Raw genomic sequence first — 25,199 nt, 5'->3', positions numbered from 1 at the left:
TTGGGTCGGGTCGGGTCGGAACACTATTTCTCGGGTCGGATGAGCAGTCCTATCTACAATGGTCAATGGGGGTTGATAACTACCTTTGTCTAGAGAAAATAATATCTCACGAGATTGAAAATAATGTCACCTTATCCTTTGCGATAAACGACCAAGCAAACAAAACGCACCCATGACTTGATTTTATGATTTACATGATGAAGCAGCTTGGTGGACTTGAAAGATAATTCTGAAAGCTGCTGCTCTATTTGGTTGTTTTCTTCCCATATTACAGTTACTCTCTGTTATAAAGCCCACTAATTCAGATTTACAACAAATTCTCAGCCCGTGTGAACATTTCTAAACAACTTAGGCTTCATTATTTGGAAATCAATGTTTTTTTAAGTATGCTTTTGGTACTAATTTGCTGTATTTTTTGGTATTGCAACATAAAATAAGTGTTTTGGGAATGCTTAATTGCTTTCGTTTGGGATAATTGGTGAATCATGTTCTGCGAAATGTGCTAACATGTTTGGGTAAGAAAGGAAGTTAGTTCCATGTGATGTATCAGGAAATTGCCATTATATAATACTCCCAGTACAGGACATGCCATATGTTAAAAAGTAATGAAAGCATAAAAAGTCTTTAAAATGTAAAAAGATCTAAAAAAAAAATTCAAAATTATAAATCGAACTTTTGAAAGAAAAGGCATTAGAATATAAAGTTCATTAATCCCTTCTAGGCATTAAAACCATATCTTAATCCTTACATCTGAATAGGGGATTTCCCAATTTTGATGAAACCGTCCACCTTACATCACTGCACTAAATTAATGGTCTTGGCTAGCTTTTAACGCATACAGCGCCTTTTAAGCTTCCGGTATAGATGTTCCGTATAATTGTACGAGCTGTTCGCACTTGCTTTCTATATATTCCTCTAAACCTAGATCCTCCCTATACTTTCCACATATCAAAGAGAGGATTAGGAAGAAGAATGACCCAATAACACAAGTGGTAATGGCAAGATATAAGGAATGTGCTAACACAGCATATGCACCTGTGATAAATGCCAGCACCATTGCTCCCATAGCCATCAAAATAAACTGGAAGGCTAGGTTGAGAAAATCGTAGCGAGTTTCTTCAGATTCAGAATACCTAAACAAAAGTGGCAGGAATAGGTGGATAACAACAGCAGTACTAGATAGCACTAAGGATATGGCATCAGTGATAATGAACGCTTTAAAAGCAGCATTTCTCCTCAAAATTGCAGAGCCTTCATAATGTGGGTCACCTCCAGTACCAACAAAACCACCAGGCATGGTTATAGCTGTGGCAAAGGTCACAGTTGTGATGAGTGCAGCCACTACCAAGTGTGCTTCACCCGCTTTGTCTAAATACTCTTTCATCCTCGCCTGCGACTCCTTCTTCCTCTCTTCTCTCATTTGTTTTTCCAGATCTTTTGGAACCTCTTGTTCCTCCTTGAAGAATACCCTTCTCGAAACAAATCGAGATCTAAACCTCATTTGCATCGCCTATCAAATTTGTAGTGTACTGAATAATGAGAGTAACAGTATTTTTCACTTGTTATGATAAAAAAAGCCGTAATCAAGATATAGGAATAATACTACTTGCATTTTTTTTTCTTTACGAAATATATTGTTTCTGAAGTCTGCAAAATTTATGAAACAAAGTGTATTTAAAATCTTCGATCAGGGGAGAGGGCCGAGAGCAGCAGTGAAATCTCAATCATGGGCTGTAAACCCAAGTCAGGCTTGAATCGGTCGTGCTGCATGCTTATTGGGCCATGACCAGGTCGATCTAGTTCTGCCCAGAGAACTAGGTAGATATCCTATACCTCAAATATTTCAGGACCAACAAAAACAAATGAAAGCATAAACTTTGCCAAAAAACGTGTAACTAATTAGTGTTCCATTTTGGTGGGATGAAAGAGAACAGATCGATTTTGAAGTTACCTCTTCTGCCGATAACTTTCCACTAGTTATAGCGACTTGATAAGCATTATGGTTACTTTTGTTGAAGGCCATCTTATCTACTCCGGGGTGATTCATGAGATCTTTCGTCCTGTACGTGAAATTTCCGGAATATTGGTGATGGAGAGGAGTGTTCCCTTCGAAATCCTTCTCGTTCAAAAGCTTGCTGAAAGACAAATTGTTAAGGATCGCTTCCATTACATAATCTGGCCAATCGCCCTCCACCGCAAAGTGCAACGCATTCCAGCCTCTGTTGTCAACCAGTTCGCAACAATCTGGACACATGCGTATAATCGTTTCCATGGCCTCAACATCGCCAAGATGAGCTGCAATGTGAAGAGCTGTCCTCCCCTCTTTGTCTTTCATGTATGCTACTTGTGAATCATGTTCCAGCAACAGCTCTAACCACCCCGAATCTCTGTATGCATCCAATTGCAGTGGAGTCAGGTGCAGTGGAGTCAAACCTTCTTGGTCTGCTTTTTTAGTTATATCTCCTCCAATTTTTTCCAGAATTGCTTTGATCAATTCTACAAAGAATTTGAATACATGTAAGTACTGTAATAATTACTTTGTAACTGACACAACAAACGCCAAGGTGCTTTGGATCAATTGGCAACGATACCTTGCTTTCCCACTGAGAGAATCAAGGATTGAATCCCCCTTCCCCATGTATTAAAAAAAAAACAAGGATATAGAATTCCCAGGATTTAAATTCTCTGGGATTCTTCATCCAACTCTAAGGTTTAGATAGGAAGAGAGATCGAGATAGATACAATGCAGTACCTTTGCTATCCCAAAAACCTGCTATATTTATTAAATATTTCATGTTGTCCTATAAATTCATTTGTACAGCTATAAATGAAGTACCTCTGTTCGTATTAAGAATTGCAGCATGCAAGGCCGTTCTACCTAAGGGACCATCATAAGCGGGTGATTTGCACTTGTGCAGAATTTCCATTGCCAATTCTGTATAGTTTCTCTCAACGGCAATGTAGAGTGGAGTCTCCCCGGCATCATTAACAGTATATGGAAAATCTGGGTCTTCCTTGATTAAAAGTTTTGTCACTTTAAGGTGATTATAACGTACAGCCTCATGTAAGGCTGTGTCTTTCTCTTTGTTTACCATCCTAAGCATCTTCCTTACTGCTTCAGCCCCTCTTTCAAGATCTTGATAATGTGGATATTTCGCATGTTCGATCAGAACCTCAACGATATTAGCACGCCCATACCTTGCTGCGACATGTAACGGAGTTTCATCTTTGACATTGACTTGACATAAAAGCGAGGGACACATGTTGAGTATATCTCTCACAAAGTTATTTTCTGTTGATTCTATCCCATTTTCGAAGGTTTTGATGAAAAGATGGAGGACTGTGTTTTTGTTTGGTGTTAATAATGCTTCTAGTGGCCATGAAAATCTATAATCATTATTGAAATACGAGATGTCGCCTTTTGCTGCAGCATTATAGACATTCCGATGCATGAAAGTGGTGGTCATGGCCTCTCTGTTTTCCACACAAAAGAGTAATAGTCCTGGAAATCTGAAAAATGAAACTGCATGGAAAGTAATATTACACATTTGTACTAAATCGGAGATCACATGGAAGATATTTTCTTTTTCAGTTCATTTTGTTAATTCTATGAATGGCATTCATTTGTTCATTCAAACCTGGCTAATAGCTAGTAACTTGAAAATGACTTATTAGGGGCATGTGATCACTAAAATGATATTTCTTTTAGGGCCGAAAATGTAAAGAAGTTAGTATTTTTTTTTTAAGGCGGATAACTTTATCTCCCTGGATTGCAGAAATTATGATGTATTCTGCCCGGCTAGTTAAGCACCAGAAACTAAAAATTGAGATTAAGAAAACATGTAAAAAAAAAAAAAACTATAGAGAAATATTAATTAATGATAAAATTTGAAATTATTTTATGAAACCCCCAAACCAAGTTTAAATAACTCAAAAACTCAAAATTATGAGAATTTTTCCAAAAATAAAAAATCTAAATTATTGCATAAAAATTAAATATGTAAGTAGGCAAGAATCCTGCAAAACATTTGGCCAAAATTAAAATCGGAATCACTTTCAAAATTTGAACCGAAATATATCCTAAGAAGGCAAAAATGGATGTAAATAGAAGATTTTGAAAAAAAAAAAAAAACAACGTTTATATATTGCCCCAATCGAATATTTAGCTTTTCTTGTCACATTTTTGCAAATTCACCTTCTTATAGCAATTCAATGCAATTAATATAGAATTTGGATCAAGATATCCCATATCAATTTGGGTTTGCATCAAATTCATATTTAGAATATACACACAAAAAAAAAAAGAATAAAACAATATATATATATATATATAGCCAACTAATTTTGCTACAAATAAGCCTGCGTGTTAACACACCACTTATAATACTGTGACCCATTATAACTTCAAAAAAATCAAAATACCAATAAAGTTTTAGCGTAGTTGACGTAGAAAGCTTCTACATGATCAGCAGTGTGTTGGGTGTGGAAAAAATTAGACTTGTAAATAAATTTTCTCATAGAAAATACGCTGAGTTAAAAGCATATTGATTGATAAGTTTTAATGAAAAAAATATCACTTGGTATACTGATTGCAAGACAAATTATGGAGAATGCAGAGTTGTTTTCTTCAAGAACGTCTAAATTGAAACAGATGCAGCACCACTTGACATTTGAAGATGAAATGTAGTATATATAAGCCGAAGTCCTATGTTACTCTTTCTTTTTTACTTAAAATATGTGATTTGATTTCTTCTTCAAACTCAAAACAAACCAGAAATCTTTGCCCCATGCAGTAATTGCCAAACGGCATTTTATTTCAAACTCTTTGAATTGGAAGAAAGCTTATAGCCCTTCTAGTTGTAAAATTATTGAACATATCATTTCAAATTTAAAAAAGTATAATTGTTTTTTTTTCCAATGAAAATAATATAAGTTTAAAAAATGCCATATAGTATGATTCATTATTATAAGAAATAATATGAAGACAATTATTATTTTTTGAAACGATATCCTATAGTAATATAATATTACTCTTTAAATTTAAAGACAATAATTTCATTTTTGACTTAAATATAATATTATTATCCTTTTCAAATTTGGAATTGCAATATCAATCTTACAAAATAAAAGCATGTTCTTACCAAATTGGAACCTAAACCTGATAATTGCATTTTGTAAAATGAAAATATTATTAGTCCAATGACTATCATTTATTTTTATGAATTACTTTGAAAAATAATATGAAGATAATTATTATTTTTTCATATAATATTATATACGAAAAATTCTATTATTTTTAAATCTAAGAAGAAATATATAAAAAAAAAATACAAGTTGTTAATTTGTTCCACAAAGTTTCAATAAACTAAAATCTTCAATTTAGATTATTTGTAAGTTCATTAATATTATTATTATTATTTTAGGACAAAAATATAATTTTGCAAATGAGCATAAAATAATAATTTTACAATGTCAACTCAAAGATTAGAGGACAAAAATGTAATTGCGCAATGTGAACTGAAAGCAAATATGACAAAAAATTAATTGTTCAGGTAATTAGGACAATGTGAAATCAATGAAAAATTATAATTCATCTTTTGAAGTAAAAGGAGATATATGACAAGAGTTTTGTTACACATAAACTCATACATCACACATCACATATTTTTTTATTTTTTTTAATTTTTTTTTGAGTTATTTTTTTTAAACTAATTAATTTTTTTTACTCGTTATCTATATACCAAACATTTGATAAAAGAAAAAAAAGAAAAAAAAAATTAAAAAAATGTATGGTGTGTAGTGCGTAGGCTTATGTTTAGAATTTTTCATATGACAAACACCAGTCAGTACTATATTAATTAATGAGTAATGCTATATATATTTATTTATAATTTTATTTATAAGAATAATTTTGTTAGTTTTCTTTTAAAATTCAAATTTTAAATTTTAAATTTCTTGGTTTTCAGTCTATCAATTCCTGACATGTGAAAAAGTAAGATTTTTATAATAAATACATTTAACATTTTTCTTAATTAATTAAGAAGTTATTTAGTACAATAACTTGATGAAAAAGATATCACTTGGTATATATATGGAGAATACAGAATTAATTTGTCTTCAAGAACTAAATTGAAACAGATGCAGTAGTACTTGATATTTGGAGATCAAAATGGAATATAACCGAACACCAAGGAGACTTTTTTAAGTACTTAAAATATGTGATTTGATTTCTTCTTCAAATTAACTGAAAACACAAACCAGAAACGGCATTTTATTTCAAACTCTTGGAATTGGAAGAAAGCTTATAGCCCTTGATCTACTTGAAATTATGCAGCAACTGACTGGGAACTGATGGAATTAGTATATAAGCACTGCAGTCAAGAGATCGAAGCGGAGCACTACAACATTTTGGTCTGCTCATAAGTTTACTTACTTAGAGCTACAACTACTCTCTGCAGAGTTTTTCAGTCACTTAGAAAAGAAAGGCATATTAATCTGGTGGGGATAGATAGATAAATAGATAGATACGAGATGTATGATTACTGAACAAGAACAAGAGCGATAGTAAAACTAGTAGAGTAGTACCTTACAATTAAGCTGCTCGGAGGAAGACCGGCTTTCCCTTGAACCCAAGATTAATTCATGGAGAGTTGGGAGTTGTGATACTATATATAATGGAAGCTGGCTAGCTAGCTTAAAGATTTCTCTATGATTAACCACTGTGAGTTACAGGGATTCAGCTTGAAGAGAGTTGACGGCATTGACTTAGGTGGGGCATAAACCAAAGATGCAATTCTTTGCCGGCGAAAGTCATGCCTTTGTCAGTTGAGGACTCTGCCATCCAGCTAGCAAGTCCGGCCAACTATTAACTTCCTGAACTTACACAGCTCTGTTCGGTAGTTGGAGTTGGCTCAACATAATTAATAGAATTTCTTATATTTTATTAAACTCAACTCAATTTATTTCATTAATTCAAATCTATATTTTAATTTATTTCTATTTAAATACATCTTATAACATTATTTTTTTTAGTGCTCCTATATTTATAAAAAAATTACATAAAAACAATCTCGTAAATTGATATGACTTCATCTGATTCGTTAGATATATTTTACAATAAATATAATTTTATAATATGATGAATCATATCAAGTTACATCAATTAATTTTATAGTATTACTATTATGTAATCCTTTTATAGTTAGAGTATATTTATTTTTATATTATTGTGAAACCCACTGCAATGATGCATTGGGTGCGTCGAAAAATGGAGCAAAAAAACCATGGATCAAATTCCGCAATCGCCAATCATTAGCCCCATGGGATACCAGAGGTCTATTAATCATGCATCGGATAGGAGTTTCTGTGCTTCAAACATTTTTAATTTGTAATTGTATTATATATATATATGTGTGTGTGTGTGTGTGTGTGAATGCATGTAATTACGATGTGGCAATAAAAAGGATTGCAAAGAGTTTTTTTTTATTAAAAAAAAAAAAAAAACTATTCAAGAGGGAAAACTAGTATGTGAGAAGGCCTAATACTAAGTAAGACAGGAAGAACTAAATGGCATGTTTTGTTGTCACATTCCCAATACTCTAGTAGAAACCTTCTGAGCCACAACCATTAGGTTGGAAGAAATAACAATTTCAAATTAACCAGATAGAAATAGCTTAATACCAACATGGAGGGTTAGGAACACCAAAAGGAACTTCATAAGAAATAATATTAACAAAACTGATGATATTTACATCGGATTCCTCTTTCATAGTTTATACGCGATTTCTGTTTGGCCATTGGTTTGTTTTGATAATTGTACATTCCCAATATATAGATATTAGACAAAAACAAACGACATCCTCGACAATAAATGTTGACTGTGACTCATAACTTGGTGCACAAGAGAATGATGATGGAGTTTGCAAGATCTTCCTAAAACATTGATTTTCATATTATGAATTACTTTGAAAAATAATATGAAAATAATAATTATTTTTTCATATAATATTATATACGAAAAATACTGTTTTAAATCTAAGAAGAATTATAAAAATAAAAATATATATATATAAGTTGTTAATTTGTTCCACAAAATTTCAATAAACCAAAATCTTCAATTTTATTTGTAAGTTCATTATTATTATTATTATTATTATTATTATTTTAGGACAAAAATGTAATTTTGCAAATAAGGGCAAAAAGGTAATTGTACAATGTGAACTGAAAGAAAATAGGACAAAAATGTAATTGTGCATATGAGGGTAAAATAGTAATTGTCCAATGTCAACTCAAAGATTAGAGGACAAAAATGTAATTGTGCAATGTGTACTGAAAGCTATATGACATGTTCAGGTGAGGGCAATGTGAAATCAAAGAAAAATTACAATTCATGTTTTGAAGTAAAAGGAGATATATGGCAAAGACCCTGAGTCAGAACCATATTAATTAATTGAGTGGTTAGTTAGTACAATAACTTGATTATATATTTATATATATGGAGAATACAGAATTAATAATTTGTCTTCAAGAACTAAATTGAAACAGATGCAGTAGTACTTGATATTTGAAGATGAAAATGGAGTATAAACCAAAAGAAAAAGCTTATAACCGAACACCATGGAGACTCAGAAATCTTTGCCCCCATGCAGTTGAAAAACGGCATTTTATTTCAAACTCGAAGAAAGCTTATAGCCCTTGATCTACTTGGAATTATGCAGCAACTGACTGGAAATGATCGATGTATATAAGTACTGCAGTCGAGATCGAAGCGGAGCACTACAATATTTTGGTCTGCTTCTAAGTTTATTTAAGAGCTACAATTACTCTCTGCAGAGTTTTAATATGTGGGGTATTAAAACCAAAGTTGCAATTATTTGCTGACAAAAGCCATGTCTTGGTCAGTTGAGGACCCTGCCATCCAGCTAGCAAATTCGGCTTTTAAGAAAGGAAAAATATAGTTAAAAGTATAATTGTGCACTAATCTGTGTATCAATGTGATGTGATTAGTTAAAAAGTAGATTTTATTGAAAATAGTGTTAATTTAAATTTTAAGTATAAATAAATTAATATTGGTACACAGATTAGTACACGACTGTATTTGTATATAGCAAAACTCTTTAAAAAATTTCCTGGAAGTTACACGGCTGTGATGGGTTATATTGGGCTCAACTTCTACTTTTAAAAAATAAAATAAAAATAAAAATAAAAAAAATTAACTCTTCTAATTTATTTCTTACATTTAAATATATATTTTAATCTATTTATATTTAAATATATCTTATAATATTATTTTTCTTATTATTGATCCCGCAACTGGTACCAATAGGTGGTCCAATACAAATTTTTTCTTTTTTGTCCATATTTTTTTAAACATGTTTATTTTTTTATTTTTTGAAAAAACACCAATTTATTAATAAACACTTTTTTAATTATTAATTTTTTTTTTAAAAAAAAAGAAAACTAAGTATCGTCGATTTGAAGTACGATTCATCGGTCCAGCATTTTTCTTTTATTATTGTGGAACCACTTCAATGATGTATTGGGTGCGTCGGAAAAATGGAGCAATGTAGAAACCATGAATCAAATTCCACAATCGCCAAGCATTAGCCCCATGAGATATCAGAAGCCTATTAATCATGGATCGGGTAGGGTTTCTGTGCTTCGGAAATTTTAAATTTGTAATTGATATATATATATATATTAGTGTGTGTAATTAGGTATGGCTAAAAATAGGATTGCAAATAGAATTATTATTATTTTTTTATATATAAAGGAAACCATTCGAGAGGGACAAGTATGTTACAGTGACTTAATCGTAAATAAAAAGTTTTATGTGTAGTCAATTTTACGTACTCTTTATATAATCTATTGATGTGACTTTCTGTATCACTTTTATTTTAATATAAAATAATTTATTTAGTCAATCACATCAGTGGTATACGTAAAAAGTATGCAAAAACTTGTATATAACAAAACTCAAAACTAAATAAGACAAGAACTACTGAATGGCATGTTTTGTTGTCACATTCCTTCTAAAACTCTAGCAGAAATGTCCTTCTAAGCCATAGCCATTAGCCCGGAAGAAATAACAATTTTAAATTAACCAAAAATAGTTGAATACCAACAGGGGGTTAGGAACACCAAAAGGAACTTCATAAGAAATAATATTAACAAAACTGATGATATTTACATGAGATTCCTCTTTCTTAGTTGATACATGATTTCTGTTTGGCCATTCATTTGTTTTGATAATTGTACATTCCCAATATAGAGACGTTAGACAAAAAACAAACGACATCCTCGACAAGAAATGTTGACTGTCACTCAAAACTTGTGCACAAGAGATTGATGATGGAGTTCGCAAGATCTTCCTAGAACTTTGTCAGCCAACAATTTCAGCAGAGAACAATTCCGAAAGTTTCTGCTATATCAGTAGCCATATGGCTCAGCTTGTACTCAAAACTTGACATGAGTTTTTTTGCATGCAGAAGAATTTTCTTATAATTATCAGAATTTTCTATTGCTTAACTCCAATATTCCTCCTTCCAAGAAACTTTCTACCAATCTCTATAAAAGGGTTAGTAGTACTCGACCCATGTCAAAAATAACCGGAACAAGGCAAAGCTCATCATAATTCTGCAAAAACATTTAAAAAATGGTGGAACTTATGCTACTTTGAACATTGTTAAGCATTATCCGATGCTTGCTCTAATTTGATATCTTTTAAGAAAGACACTGTTGTTTGCATTAATCAAAAATCTTAAAAAATACTGTTGTCTTTCTTGCTTACTTTTCATTTTCCTTCTACATCTAAAGATGAACAAAATTACATATTTGCTAATGACATACTAACTTAAGAGAGGAGAGGCTTCTCTGCATTGAACTCACTTTCTATGTCATATGCTGCATAGTAACCTTCCTTCCCTTTAGCCCAAAGCACAAAATAAAGGCCAGTGAACATAAGGAACATGCCAATAAGGCTGCATTATGAGAGTTGAATTGTAAGATATTCGAATGTATATGTGCTTCTACTTACAAGCCGATGTGGAGGATACACAATCAAGATTTGATATGTAAGAGAAGTTTAAAATCAATTTTTCTTGTAAATCAAAACTTGTTATACTGAGAGTGTATACTTCACACCGACTTGAAAGTTTTCAAATTTTCACTAAGCAGTATCGTATTGAACAGGGGGTTACTAACTAAATTACCTTCCAATATTAATGGTGTCTCCTAAGGTGGCCATAGAGAGAATGACTGAGCAGACTGTACTAATGGGGCTAAACGTGGAAACAAAGACTGGCCCTCTTTTTTTCATTGCCCATCCGTTGAAGCTTACACATACTCCACTCAGAAAACCTCCCTACACATTCAAATGTTTACAAGGTATATATTATATAAATGGAAAAGCAAATTAATGAATATACTTTAGAAGGATCGAGGGAGGGTGATATTTACCAGTAGAGAAAAGGCAATCAAGTCTCTAATATTCACAAGTGGCCAACCAATATCAATTCTGTGATCTTGAATTAGTTGGACAACTGCAGTCATAACCATACCCATCAAGGATGTAATTGCACACAATGACATTGGTGCTGGAAAATCACTCAATGTTTTAGCCTGTCATTCATCACCGTATCCACGGATTTAAAGGAAAGTCACAACACTTTCAATATAAACAAGTGCAAGAATAGGAATCATATTCTTGTACTAAGATTTACCTGCAATACAACATTGCTGGATAAAGCCAAAACTGCTGCAATGAGGTAGAGGCAGCCTATGATCTTTTGTGTGTCAAAGGCAATATCAGGAAAGGGATGTTTTAGTTCAGCCTCTCTTGCTGTAACCCCGGTGCTATGCATTATGCTCATTGTGAGAGCACCTACAACACACAGCAACGTGCCTATAATCTTGACTTTGCTGTACACGCAGCTGAGTTTTACCTTCTCCAGTCTACAATTATTGCAAACTATATCACCAAGCATACAAATAATGTGGCACTCAAAAAACATCATTTGATCTTACTTTTTATACTTTAATGTAATGTATGCCCATGCAGTTTTCATGTTGTAGAAAATTCACAAAATGATGAGATATGGAGACATGCCCCAAATAAAGTGAAAAAGTAGAGTGGCTACCTGAATGTCCATGCAATGACAAAGATAAATCCTGGAGCAAGGTTTGGCATGGCGGTTGCAGTTGCTGCTGAAGTTAGCTTTATCCCCTTTAGAAATAGGGTCTGGAATAATGTTACCCTATAAAACAGACAAACATATAAAAAGAAGAAAGAATCAGAGCCATTGTGCTTGTTTTCCATTTCTTTTTTTAAAATCGGTGTTTTTTGGAGTTATCAGGAGCTGAAACATTCAAATTCAAGGTTTCATTTAATAAAAGATAACCATACACACTTGCATGCATGATGAAATGTTTTAGGGAAAAATACACAAACTCTCTCACAACTACCACCCAATTTGCAATCATCCCTTCCAATCTATCAATTTAGGTAATCAGCCCCCAAATTATAAAGAAATTATAATCTACCCATTTTCCATTTAAAAGACAAAATTATCCTTAAAACATTAATCAAAAAAACAGAAACAAAAAAAATACCCGTACCCTTATTAAATAAAAAAATTAATCCAAAAAATTAAACTAAAAACTCTAAAATATTCTTTTTTTTTTTTTTTTTACGCTTTTATGTTTCAGTTTTTTGAAAAATAATTCTTTTTTTTTTTTTTTTGTAATTTTTGTTTTGAAGAAACTTAACTTTTTTATCAACTGTATTTATTAAAATTTTCTGATATTTTGAGATAGTGATTGCCAAAAGTGATGGTTTGGAGTGATTACAAATTGGGTGGTGCTCTAATTGGGTTTATATATATATATATATATATACATATATATATGCATCTTGAGAATTTGATAAAAATTGAGTTTGAAAACTGACTCTTTAATTTTCTACGTTCCATGAATTGAAATTAAATTACATATGTTGGACGAAGTCTTAAGTCCGTAATTAACTTCATCCTCAGGTTGGGGAAAGGGTAAATAAACTAATTTGTTAGGTCGAGTGGACAATATTTGAAAAGATATATCATCCACTCATATGTTTGGAATTTCTCTCCACGGTGATATGCACAAGCTCTTTCAACACAACTTCCCAAAAACAAAGATAAATCATAAATTCATCAGAGAATAATTTTCAGTTTTAAAATATATAAATTTTGTGTAATTTTTAAAAAATAAATTTAAAATTTAGAAGAAAAAATTATTTTTTAAAAATTTATTTAAATGAATATGCAAGAAACTTACACATTTTTTAAACTATATTTGTCCCTTTTTTCTAAAAAAAGACTAAATAATTCTTTGTTACCCCCACTTTCCCAGCTAACAATAATTAATATTAATCTAAATCAATCAAAACAATCACAAAGACAAGAATCATCCGACATGACGAGTGATTTACTCATTTTTCCGAACTGTTCTTCCGGAAATGAAATCAAAAGTTATCGAAATATATGGATAAAACTTTCTTACCCTCCAAAAGAGATCAGAAGCAGCTGTGTTATTAAGTTGAAGCTGAATTTCTTGGGCCATCTGCTCCTGCAATACATGCATGAAAGCTTTCGTTTGAACTCAGACTTGATATATAACAAGGAAAAGGAAAAACCATACCAAGCATTAATATATCAGAGAGAGAGAGCAAGAACCTTTCGAAATAAGTGGCAACGGGAGAGATGATGAGGAAGGTGGAGAAGGCAGAGAAAATAACAATGGTGAGAGGTCTGATTCCAGTAGACATAAGATAACTTAGCAATACAGAGTTCCCTGCATATACAAATTGCACCCCAATCAAACCCCCTATTATCACCACATCTTCATATATATCCCTCTCCTTCAGCTCCATTATCTCCATCATCTCTACCATGATCTCTCTCTCTCTCTACCCCAAATATCTTCGTCTTTTATGAACCAATTTCCGCAGAACTGTATCTACCTTTACCTCTCCTCCCTCCCTTTTGTTACTAGAAAACTCTTCCCTCTTCTCCCTTTTCCTGCTTTTTCATGAATGCCTATCCCTCTCTGTTTTACCTTTGTGTCTTTCTTGTCTTCCCTTCAGCATGTGGCGGTGGTTCTGTCTGTTTTTCTTCTCTATCCGTGTTTCAGAGTTAATTAAACTCAGCTAACTTTCATGGCCGAGCTCTTTCCTACCAATCTTCTTCCGGTCCTCCGTCCTGAACTTGTCTTGAAAAATGTTGGGTAAGAAAATGTAGGAAGCCTATGTTACTTCAACGGCTCTCCCTCAATCTAGCTTTTTTTTTTTTTTTACACCTCCATCTAGCTTGTGTGTGTGTGTGTGTTTTTTATTTAGTAACTTTCGGACTAATTTTTGTTACTAATTTGCTTCACTTTGGGATTTTTGGTTTAGATGCTAAAGATTGATAGGACATATTGAAATTTTTTTAGTGGAATTTCAGTTAAGATATATTTTGGTGGAGCTATGTTTGCCACCTCAGAGTCAATTTTAAGTAAATCTATAATTTCTTCTTTCAAATTTTCTAATAATATCAGACTTGGTGATTGATTTTCTTTCAGGACCTACTTGGCACAAAATGGGTATAAAATGTTATTAATATCATGATCAAATTATCAATTGAGGGTAAGGACCTATAGCCTATATTGAAGGGAGCAATGTTATATATAGTCGTGATGCATGCAAGCGTTGTGCAATCCTTTTAAAAAAGAGTGAAACTCGCTATTAAAAATTAATTTTTTATCATGTGAGTCATATATTACTTTTTTCAAAGTGATTATGAGGTATTTGCATATTTTACGACTGTAAATATCATTTCTCTATCGAACGTAGTAAAAAGAAAAACACCAAAACAAAACAAGAAAAAAAAAAAAAGGTATAGGCTGTCTAAATTACTCTCAGTGGTTCGTTTGTTTAGCGGAATCTAACATTCTTTTGGGCATCTACGTTCTCATGAATGTGATGTTTGGAAATTTGGATTATTAAGAAGATGACTCAACTCCCATTTAAAAATGATTAAAAATATGACGTAATTTCTATTAATATAAGATTCCTACGTTTGATTTCTTCTTAGAGAGCTTAAAAAAGGTTGTTGGTTTGCAAGTAAGATAGCAGCTAGACATTAGTCTTCAGGGTGCAAGTCTATAGGTATCTCCCAAGGGCCATTTTCTTTTTTAATTCATCGGTCTCGTTGTTTTAATAAATGAATTATACAAATCTCAAATAGATAAATCATGTGAGAGTTTTTATATAAAAATAGACTCCATTTTGAAAAAAATGAAAATGAAAAAAGGAATGAAACCCACTTTTCTATAATGAATCTTTTCAACTTATCTATTTGAAACTTATAATTTGGATTACTCAACTTTTTTTAATGAAAAGGTTTTGTAATTTCATTCACCGCATGTAAAAAAGATAAGAGGAATGGTAAAGATTCGAAGTTAGCTACCAACAAAAATGGCGAGGCGAACGCCCCACCCGGCGTTGAATGGTAAAGGTGGACTTTGTAGTAACAACAGTTGGACTTGTATTTCTCTGGAGGAGGAAAGGGTAGCAGCACGTGCATGCATAAATATCCGGCACAACAAACATGGTTACGGCACCTTGTTACATACGCAACAACTAGGATCTTCCAGAGTATGATGCTAATACTGTGTACGTGTGGTGTAATGTTGTGGTGTTCGAATTGAATGTTCATGAGAAATTATATGCACAAGGATAACTTTCACGGACAAAACATTGATCGGGCATAAAAAGTTCATTGAATAGTGAAATTTATTGGCCTGGTCCATGTTTCTTCCGTATCTGTAACATGACTCGACCTTTTGCTATTTGGAAATGAAAAGTGGTGTAACTACAAAGAAATCTCATAAATTAATACAACTCCAAATGATATGTTACATCTATTTTATAATAAAAATAAATTTTACAATTTAATGTACCATATTAAATCAAGTCAATTTATAAATTTACTTTTATAGAATTTCTTTATAACTAAAGTATTTGTATTTGGAAATAAAGTTCTCCATTATGCACACTTCATGCGGAGAACATAAAATGCACAAAACGTTATGGGCCGCATTGGCAGACTCACTTCTATTTAGGTGGAGGGCAAAGAGGATGATATTTGAATTGGGTTTTGGGTCTTGATGGCTTGGAGGGCTTTGCTCGGTACTTGCAGCGCATCTGAAAGTTGCAATGACAGAATCGGCAAAGGTGAATGATTATGACGATGGCGTTTACTTTCTGCCGTCACACATCAGCATCTAGCTAGCTATAGGACTGGCGTTTTATGCCCCGAGGCTCTCCAAAAGTATGTACACAGTACAACACGATAGCAAGTAAAAACCATGGAAACGAGGAAAAAGATAGTGTAGGTAAGGACAATTCTCTCTGCTAGGAAGAACCAAACCAGTTTTATGGCCTCTCAAGAGTTCAAGCAATATTTAGTAAGACAAAACAAAAACATCTTGCTTATATGTTCTTTCTTATCAAGATGAGCTCTTCTCATCATGGTGATCGAGTATCGAAGTTCACGTGTTGGGACTACATCAAATGTCTCCATGCAGCCTTGGGACTGCAAAGGCAATGCATCAAATTGGCGAGTACAAAGCAATCAACCGGCAGAGAAGAAAATGTGAGAACATACAGGCTTGATGATTAAACATAAATGAATAGGTACTGAACAAATATTTATTTGGTGGGAAGAATCAAAATCAGTATCCTTGCGTGCAAGGTTCAGGCAGTATTGACTGAACTTCAGAAACCAAAACTGTGATCTTTGCTGCAAGATTTTCCGTTCTTGTGTAGATAACATCTCGTCATTAGTGAACTGCTATAAAAAGTCACCTTGGAACTGACAGACCAAGCTCTAAACCAACAAAGAATACAAAGGCATATCAGAAGAAACATACAGTAAAGCCAGTCTTTAAATGGAGAATAGCAGAGATGGTAGCGTTCAGATCTCATCCAAGTGAACTAATCGTAAGTGCAATATCAAATGTATTGATTCTGAGAATATTGTAAATGATATGGTATAAGATATAGCTAACCTAGCCCCCCAAATTCCTCTGAAACCGAGATAACATGTGACCCGATCTTCTAAAGCAGTTTTCCACATTAAATTTAATTTGAAATTTTGAGTACATAGGAGGATAGATGCAGGGCCCACCTCCAAATACAGCACACATGCTCACGTACCATCAACTCCATCTGAGAAAAGGAGCAGCTATGTTACTACAGAATTCTTACTCACTTGTACGTAATTCACACCATGTGAAACAAATTCAAGCCAAATCCCCTCTATCTGAAATGGTATTTGCCTACGACCCCTATTCCCCTATCATCTTTTTTTTTTATAAGTACCTCTATTCCCCTATCATGCAAGGCCACCTTCTTAAACTTTTGATATTTCCAACTCTTACTTATCCTTGCATTGCTTGCACGAAAATAGCTTATAACCAACAGTTTTCTAGAATAAAAGACGCCTATTATTGAACTTTAACACGTTAAAAATATTTTAAAATAATAATAGTAAAATTGAGGCTGGGAAAATAAAAAAGCTAATCCTCGGAGATTATGGCAAATTTATCCACCAAATACTCTAGTGCCACCATGACCAGTTGGTATTATTTATTATACAATCCCATCCTGCAACCGGCACACAGAGTTTGCCAAAAGAGAACCCACTTTTCATTCCAATTTTGGCAATTTGATGATTTAGGCATCTATGGGAACCCTTTACACTCTTTTTTCTCTCTCATGAAAATACAATAATGTAAAATCTAATGGAGATGAAAATAACAATGAGGCCATGGGACTACGCTGAAATTTAATGCTCACTCACAAAATATCCTAGTGGAAGCTGTCTTCTATAAGCTCGGATTTAGCTTTAAAGAAATGGAATGCATGAAGCACAATAGCAAACGGAACTAATTTCACCCCAAAAGAAGATCACCAAGAAATGGAACAAGTATGGCACAAGAGCAAGGAAACTACTGAGTTTACAAAACAATGGCATAATCACCAATACCAGACATCAAGTATGTTTTTTGGTAAGTAACATACCTGGTGTTTGGAACTGGTATGTAAAGATGCATAGGATAGTGTCTTGCAAATTTTAAGTAATCATGATGCCATAGAGAGGAAGAGGGGGAAGCTGTACATGCTATGTATACGGCCAACTTCTTGAAAATTTTTCTTCAGAAACTACATTTTTTATAGCCGCCTTTAGGCTTTCTTAATGCTTTAGGAAATGTTATATTTCCAAATTTTGCTCAAGAAAGCTAGTATTGACAAGTTCAAACTTCATTCTCCATGGGAAATGTTGTGCCTTTGGAAAAGACAGATATCATTAAGAAGACGCTGAACTTTTAAGGAAAGACTATGGAAAAGGATAAAACTTATTCCAAAGGGAAAGCAAATGAATGAAAAGTATAGATAAGGTCAATTTTCCAAGTGAAACCATGTTATTTGTGTTGGACTCAAAGCATTTCAAGAGAAGATGAAGAATCCTCCTTTGGATGAAGTCAAGAAACTGCCAAGGAGTCCAAACAAAACCACATAATTCCTAAGGTAACTAGAACTTTTGTTTCATCTTTTCTTTAATTTTGATGACTAGAACCTTTGGGCTACTTGATGTTTTCTTCTTTTTTATAATTTGTAAGTCAAATGTGGAAATTTACTCATGTAATTTGCAGCCTCGTCTTCTATATTAGACTACCAAAAGAAATGTCCATCCACTCACCTGTCTATCGCAGATTCCATCACAGAGGGCTTTGTGTTTGACTGAACCATGAGCTAGATGTAAATCTTGGTGAAGATTTTGGGTTTTCAACTTGTCGTTCACATGAGTTAGTCAAATGTCTTGGCTTTTTTTTAATAAGGTACTAGTAGCAAGACGTGGAGGTTTCCAAAGGTTTTGAAGCTCTTTCCGGCAGTTCCCTAGCTGTTTATGGTTTTAAGTAATTTTCGATGGGATAATGAGTAAAGGTTCTCAGTACCAAAAATATACCTAAAAGTTTTTTCAAATATTTTTATCAAAGGTCTCAACCAGATGATCAGAAATAATCCTCAAAACACAATTTACACTGATACAAGCACATCCTAAATTTTAACTGCAAACGCTATTTACTAGATTCAATAAAACTTCTTACTAATTAGGGGAAAAAAAAAACTGCAATAACACATAACATTAAAGACTTTCTTATTACCCACCCATGGGTAGCCCAAGTGGTAAGACGAATTTGTTTGCATGAGCCCCATGTCACAAGTTCAATTCCCCCTAGGATCAAACTGCGATTTAAGTAGGGATGTCATGGCGGTGGGTTGTTGTGTTAGTCTTTCCAAGGGTTTAGGTTCCATGGGTGAGTCCGAAGGGCTCTATCGTAGGGTGGTTCCCCCGTCATCAAAAAATAAAAAATACTTTCTTATTATTTTGAGTTTCTAATTAAATTCTCGTGTAGGGTGTCATTAATATATATGAGTGAAAGCTTGATTCTGTAATGTCCCAATGGAAGGCCCAAATCACATGGCCTATACTCCAAAATAACCAGTCAATTATACAATTGGAGCCCCATTGGAACCTTATAAAGAGCAAAAACTTCTCCTTCCCAAGCAACGTGAGATCTCATTCACCACCTACCATTATCCTTATCATATGGGGGTATCACAATCTCCCCTCCTTAAATTCCCGACGTCCTTGTTAGGCCTGTCCGTAGTAGGTGGCACAGCTCAAGTCCCACATTTCTAGTTGGGATAAGCTCTGATACCATTTGTAACACCCCAATACAAGGCCCAAACCAAATGGCCTATAGTCCAAAAGGACTAGTTAATGATACAATTAGATACCCATTGGAACCTTGTAAAGAACAAGAACTTCTCATTCTCAAGTAATGTGAAATCGCATTCACTACCTACCCGTATCCCTATCATATGGGGTATCACAATCTCCCCCCCCTTAAATTCCCGACGTCCTCGTCGAGCTTGTCCATTGTAGGTGGCATGGCTCAAGTCCCACATTTCTAATTGGGATAAGCTCTAATATCATTTGTAACGTCCCAATAGAAAGTCCAAATCACATGGCCTATACTCCAAAATAACTAGTTAATGATACAATTGGAGACCCATTGAACCTTGTAAAGAGCAAGAACTTCTCCTTCCCAAGCAATGTGGGATCCCATTCACCACCTACTCTTATCCTTATCATATGGGGTGTATCATAGATTCAAAAGACTTTCAAGGTCCAGTCAAGCTATACGAACTGCAAACTACCTTCAATTAAGCTACCCAAACTACCCCAAATTACTACCTAGTAAAAGCCATCCATACGGTAACGAGAAAGTGGCACATGTTACAAAAAATGCATAAATTTCATGAGTAAAGGAAACTTTCGTATGTTACCAATTAAGGGCCTCCTTCCCTGAATAACACCCTAAAAGTATGTATGAGTACTTTGATTTTCTTGCGTCATCTATAGCGACTTAGATAGGTCTTGGGCTATGCCTATCCTTATTAATACTACCGTTTACTTATACAAAAAGAAAAAAAGTATGCATGAGTACTTCTGAAACCAATCTCAAAATTTAAGATAAACCTGAAACACAAAATTCTATCTTTATAAAACCATACTTCTTAATGCTACAAATAGGGCATATTTCATACTTATGTATTGGCAGGAACTAAACATTACAGTCAGATAGTAAGATCCTCACTAGAGCGCTTCACTGCCAAACCATTACCCCAATTCACCAACTCATGAAATGGACTCATTAAACTAAGAGCATAAAAACCAACAACTACAAAATCTAATAATATTGCCTCAGTGTCTCTCCCGTCAGTGGCCAGTGTCTGAATAACTGCGACCAGTCTGTACCCTAATGCAGCCATTATACGACATTGGTCTAGGAATAAGAACTAAACTACCAGCCGCTTTAACACTCACGGACATGAGATATTGCGCAAGCCAAATCTATAAAATTCGTCAAAGAGTAATTTTAATTTAGTACTCCACAGTTTCCAATCCCATCATTTTCATTATTCAAAGCAAACACTGGAATAAGTATCCGTGTAATTCAAAGCAGGAGCGAGAAATTGAGGAACGCATTAATTTGGAGGTAGGGGAAGCAAGCAAAAGCTACTGACAATTTAAGCGAAAAAAGTTTTTTGTTTTTTTTTTTTCCAAGTTTTGTACATGCTACTACAGGCCTGGAGAAGTGCAGCAGAGTGTACCCTGCGAGAGCGCTCGAGAACTCCTAGATGTGGTGCTCAGGCACGTCATCATTCTCGCCACTGCCACCGCGCTGTGAAGTGGCAACATTGACTGCACGCATCCCAGTTCCGCGGGACACCTACCGAACTCAAATATAAAATAACTAAATAAATAAATAACTTATTTAAAATGAGAATAAAGTGAAAATTCAAAAGGTATTTACACACAATAATTTAGAGGTAAAGAGAGACCTGGAGAATGAGAATCGGGGAAGAGAACTCGAAGTGGATCTAAAGGGGAGAGGGACGCCCGGAGAAGTGGACGTGGCGGATTTGGTGAACGGAGATGTACGGACATTAGATCTAATGGCGGATTTTACGGAAGATAGGGATGCTCTGCTGACGAATCTGTTGCATGCTGAAGCCATCGAAGGATTGAAGAAGAAGAGGAAGAAGAATACGTGAATGATTCGGGGAGGCTGCGAGGGTTTAGGGTTTTAGCAGATCCCAGACGAGGTGAACGGCCACTGTAGCTTGTTAAGGCTGCGTTTAACCGAGTTTGAGCAATCATACTTAACTATATTTTTACATATTTTAATATTATTTTTTATTTTATTTTATTTTTATTAAATTAATTAAATTGCTATAATTATCATCTATATATTATATATTTATTATAAAATAATAAAATAAATATGATATATAAAAATAATAAATAGAATTAATCATCGATTTTTGGGTATAGCTTATTTTCCATTTTCTTGCAATTTTTAGGATTTAAAATTTTAAATTCAATGTCTTAGATTATTAAAAAATTAGAAGATTACATCCCAAATTAATAAAACTTAACACTTTTATGTTATAATTTAATTAATACAAACTTTAGGTGCGTACCTTGTATGTCCTGTGTAAAAATATAGATTTCAAAAATAAATATTTTGTTATAAAATATTTTCACGAGACTTGTATATTTAATTTTTATACAAATCATTACTCATCAAAATATAGATAGCATCACGCCATTTTTACAATAATTCAATTATAATAATTGAGATGAATGAAAAATAAAGTAATACAATCTTGATGGTCGAATTTTAATAAAGAAGAAAAGTATCAGCTCTAAATAGCTTGATATAACATATCAATTTTGATAATTTGAGATTTGAAGTTTAAAGTTTTTTATAATTGAACATGTAAAATATATCTTTTGTCTATAAATAAGTATATATATTGTTTTTCTATTTCTTTTTACGAGGCACTCGTGTAAACCTCAAATTAATCTGTGCTGGTTTGTTGATATATCTCTGAGCGTTTGAATAATTTTTGTTTCAGAAACTCTTTGGAACAGAAGCTCCGTTCTCATGCATTTAACGGCCACAAATAAATTGATTACACATAAGCAATTCACATAGAAATCACATGAGATGCATCACATTGTACTAAAATCAAAACTAAAGAAATCGGTGTGATCTATCTATTTTCTTCTTAAAACACAAACCCACTCATCCCTCTACCCACGTCATCGCACGCCGTACGACATTTGTACCGACGCAGGAGCTCCAGACGTCAGTCGCACGAACACCGTCAAGAATCAGATAAACCTCCCTTCATTTGGTTTGGCTTCCGGTATAGTTGAATTGGGTCTTATTCAACTGTCATCGAATTCCTTGAAACTCCAAAGTTGATGCACAGCTTTTACTTTCTGTCTTTTTTCCTCTAAAAGAATGCCTTCTAAAAGGTCGATGCTTTTTTCTTTTCTCTAAAAGGGTGTATTTTTTCTTTTCAATTTCTGCAGAAACAGCATCGACCATAGTCATTTCCGCCCACCGCATGCCGATACACATATATAGTAGATTCCATGATTTCCATCTATGTCGCGGCGGAGATTAGTCAAAGGAGTATTAATATCCTTTGGCGTACTGGACGGGTTAACTACTCCTGAGAGCGAAAGAGGAGAGAGAGAGTGTGTGTGTGGGGGAGGGAGGGAGGAAACCTCTGCAGTGCAGTCAGCCGGATGTTAACACGTAAAATCCACGTGGCACACTTCTATTGAAAGGCGTTATTTGGGAAAGATAAGTTATTCTCTTTTTGTTTTCTTTAGAGTCGAGCCAAAACAAATTTTGGAGACCTATATGTAAGCACACAGCACACCAATATGCGGACTAAAGATGATGTGATAAGTTAAAAAAAGAAAAAAAAAAGATAGAAAACAAGAAAAAGAGGAAACGCAGCTTCCTTAAGAATCTTCATCGTTTCGTCTCGTCCAGTCCCTGTGAGAGGTTCTTCCTCGACTAAGCACGTATATTTTCCGGTGAATCTTCTCCACCATTTTCAGTGTCGCCACCAACTCTGCTACGTACAAGCGGGTTGCGCACCCGACCCGCGTATTAATTGTTATTTTAATATTTTATTAGATGTTGTTCCTTCATCTATCCAACCATTCTGCAGCACGCTTCAAGCTCTAACTTTCTGAAACCAAGCCAACCATTCTGTGGGTCTGAATAAAGAATCAACTAGGAAGACTAGGCAGAAAAATATATTCTTACCTGCAGTAGCGACAATCAAGAACGCTACTTCTATAAGATGATTCTCGCCATTTTCCTTACAATAGGGGCATTGACTTCAGTCTCAACTAGACCTAGACCCGCTCTAAAAAGCAGGATTGCTTGAATGGAAAGAACAAAACGGAAAGACAATCATACGAAACCTCTAACAACAGAAGGCAGTATCTATATTATATACAGTAGAGCTTGAAGGAATCGACCTTAACCACTGCTCAGCTTCATCTCGCAGCTCTTCTACCATCAAGCAATACCGTTTGTTCCATCACTACCTACTCACTGTATAGCAACCTAAGCCTCTGTTTTAGCTTCCCGAAACAGAGCATCCACCACCCACTTTTTTTCCGCAACTTCTCCCTCAAGCCGAGCGTAGCCAACCTCAAAGCACCTTTCGCCGTCGCACATCATCCTCTCGAGGTTAGCACTTCGATAGTTTTTTTTCCCTTCTCTCGGTCTGCACTCTAGTTAACTTTCTCTGTCTCTCACTCTAAAATCATGCTCTCTATCTCTCTGTCTTCTACCACACTAATATGCTGTAGCCGAGCCACCCTCTATTCCATCGCCGTTGTACTCCAACCAACCCAGCTCAGTCGTAGTGTTCATCTTTCTCTGTGCCTTCATCTTCGAATGGGTGGGCTGCCGACACCTTCCTTTTTCCTCTGTGATTTGCTGTGCAAATTATAGAATTTTCGAGTTTGGATCGTAGCTTTTCCCCATTTGACTAGTGCATCCCTTCACTCAAACTTTTTGGTCCCTTATCTTCGAGCGTCTCATTCTTCAGCGAGAGTGAGTGTGGGAGGAGATTTCGATGGTAGAGGAGTTTCAGATGGAGGGAGTCTTCAAGCAACCCAGTTTGATAAAAAAAAAAAAATCAAAATCACTCTCTTCCCGCTCTAGACAAAAACGAGAAATGCGCCGTTTCATTTTTCCAGATCAGTATTGGTCCGCGATTGGGTGCGCTGCGCGCATGCTAGAAGAGTTTTCCCAAATTTTGATATTGTACGGATTGAGAGTGGTTTATAGTAAGTAGAGATTGTCTCGGTGAGTTTTGAATAAATGAAATGAGATAGAGAGTTTTAGGTTAAAATTAAAAGTTAAATAAAATATTATAAAAATACTATTTTTTTAATATTATTATTATTTTAAAATTTGAAAATGTTTAATTATTTTTTATATTTTGTGTAAAAATTTAAAAAAATTATAATGACAAGATGAAATGAGTTGAAATTATCTTTATATTTAAACTTAAATTTTTTTATTGAAAAATACAACTCAACAGTCTTACACTACATATCTACTAAAAGAAAAAATAAATAAATAAAAATAAAAATTCTCATCAATAAGTATATAGTGTAGAGCCTGTTAAGTATAATAACTCTTTTGTATTATCATTATAT

The 25,199-nt window shown here is 34.0% G+C and overlaps 3 protein-coding genes across 9 annotated transcripts; all 3 read right to left on the bottom strand.

The window, feature by feature from the left end:
• Nucleotides 1–686: 686 nt before the first annotated feature.
• On the bottom strand, nt 687–6,813 carry LOC122288979 (ankyrin repeat-containing protein At5g02620-like). 4 transcript variants are annotated; one of them, XM_043095824.1, is made up of 5 exons: nt 6,586–6,811; nt 2,837–3,523; nt 1,952–2,496; nt 1,036–1,510; nt 687–932 (listed from the first exon to the last, which is right to left on the bottom strand). In XM_043095824.1, exons 2-5 carry the CDS (start codon nt 3,465–3,467, stop codon nt 922–924), a joined length of 1,662 nt encoding a protein of 553 aa, XP_042951758.1. In that variant the 5' UTR covers nt 3,468–3,523; nt 6,586–6,811; the 3' UTR covers nt 687–921. The 4 variants fall into 4 exon arrangements, with proteins under 4 accessions (XP_042951758.1, XP_042951759.1, XP_042951757.1 ...); XM_043095825.1 differs by having other exon boundaries at nt 687–1,510; nt 2,837–3,202; nt 6,586–6,813; XM_043095823.1 differs by having other exon boundaries at nt 687–1,510; nt 6,591–6,812.
• Nucleotides 6,814–10,604: 3,791 nt separating this feature from the next.
• On the bottom strand, nt 10,605–14,299 carry LOC122288987 (WAT1-related protein At5g47470-like). The gene is made up of 7 exons (XM_043095846.1): nt 13,710–14,299; nt 13,537–13,602; nt 12,138–12,254; nt 11,721–11,952; nt 11,458–11,619; nt 11,211–11,362; nt 10,605–10,979 (listed from the first exon to the last, which is right to left on the bottom strand). Exons 1-7 carry the CDS (start codon nt 13,925–13,927, stop codon nt 10,853–10,855), a joined length of 1,074 nt encoding a protein of 357 aa, XP_042951780.1. The 5' UTR covers nt 13,928–14,299; the 3' UTR covers nt 10,605–10,852.
• Nucleotides 14,300–16,427: 2,128 nt separating this feature from the next.
• On the bottom strand, nt 16,428–21,795 carry LOC122288826 (protein NONRESPONDING TO OXYLIPINS 2, mitochondrial). Of its 4 annotated transcripts, none has more exons than XR_006236031.1 (4): nt 21,494–21,795; nt 21,263–21,381; nt 17,086–17,245; nt 16,428–16,904 (listed from the first exon to the last, which is right to left on the bottom strand). XR_006236031.1 is itself a non-coding variant. In XM_043095615.1 (4 exons), exons 1-3 carry the CDS (start codon nt 21,667–21,669, stop codon nt 17,226–17,228), a joined length of 315 nt encoding a protein of 104 aa, XP_042951549.1. In that variant the 5' UTR covers nt 21,670–21,795; the 3' UTR covers nt 16,428–16,904; nt 17,205–17,225. The 4 variants fall into 4 exon arrangements, 3 of the variants coding, with proteins under 3 accessions (XP_042951549.1, XP_042951548.1, XP_042951547.1); XM_043095615.1 differs by having other exon boundaries at nt 17,205–17,245; XM_043095614.1 differs by lacking the exon at nt 17,086–17,245.
• Nucleotides 21,796–25,199: the final 3,404 nt, after the last annotated feature.

The sequence above is a fragment of the Carya illinoinensis genome, chromosome 12, assembly GCF_018687715.1.
Source record: "Carya illinoinensis cultivar Pawnee chromosome 12, C.illinoinensisPawnee_v1, whole genome shotgun sequence".
In the NCBI taxonomy this organism is placed as follows: Eukaryota; Viridiplantae; Streptophyta; class Magnoliopsida; order Fagales; family Juglandaceae; genus Carya; species Carya illinoinensis.
Note: the sequence above shows the minus strand (reverse complement) of the source record. Positions and strands in the feature narration are given on the sequence as shown.

Bases quoted from the DNA above. Each gene is read 5' to 3' on its own strand.
- LOC122288987 (XM_043095846.1), bottom strand. From the start codon at position 13,927: ATGGTAGAGATGATGGAGATAATGGAGCTGAAGGAGAGGGATATATAT. The intron at 11,953-12,137 runs GTAGCCACTCTA...CAATAATTGTAG, and splicing joins GTCATTGCATGGACATTCAG to ACTGGAGAAGGTAAAACTCA. The intron at 11,620-11,720 runs GTAAATCTTAGT...GATGAATGACAG, and splicing joins CCAGCAATGTTGTATTGCAG to GCTAAAACATTGAGTGATTT.
- LOC122288979 (XM_043095823.1), bottom strand. From the start codon at position 3,467: ATGACCACCACTTTCATGCATCGGAATGTCTATAATGCTGCAGCAAAA. The intron at 2,497-2,836 runs GTACTTCATTTA...AATTCTTTGTAG, and splicing joins AATTCTTAATACGAACAGAG to AATTGATCAAAGCAATTCTG. The intron at 1,511-1,951 runs GTAACTTCAAAA...CAAATTTGATAG, and splicing joins GAAAGTTATCGGCAGAAGAG to GCGATGCAAATGAGGTTTAG.
- LOC122288826 (XM_043095613.1), bottom strand. From the start codon at position 21,669: ATGGCTTCAGCATGCAACAGATTCGTCAGCAGAGCATCCCTATCTTCC. The intron at 21,382-21,493 runs GTCTCTCTTTAC...TGAGTTCGGTAG, and splicing joins CCCCGATTCTCATTCTCCAG to GTGTCCCGCGGAACTGGGAT.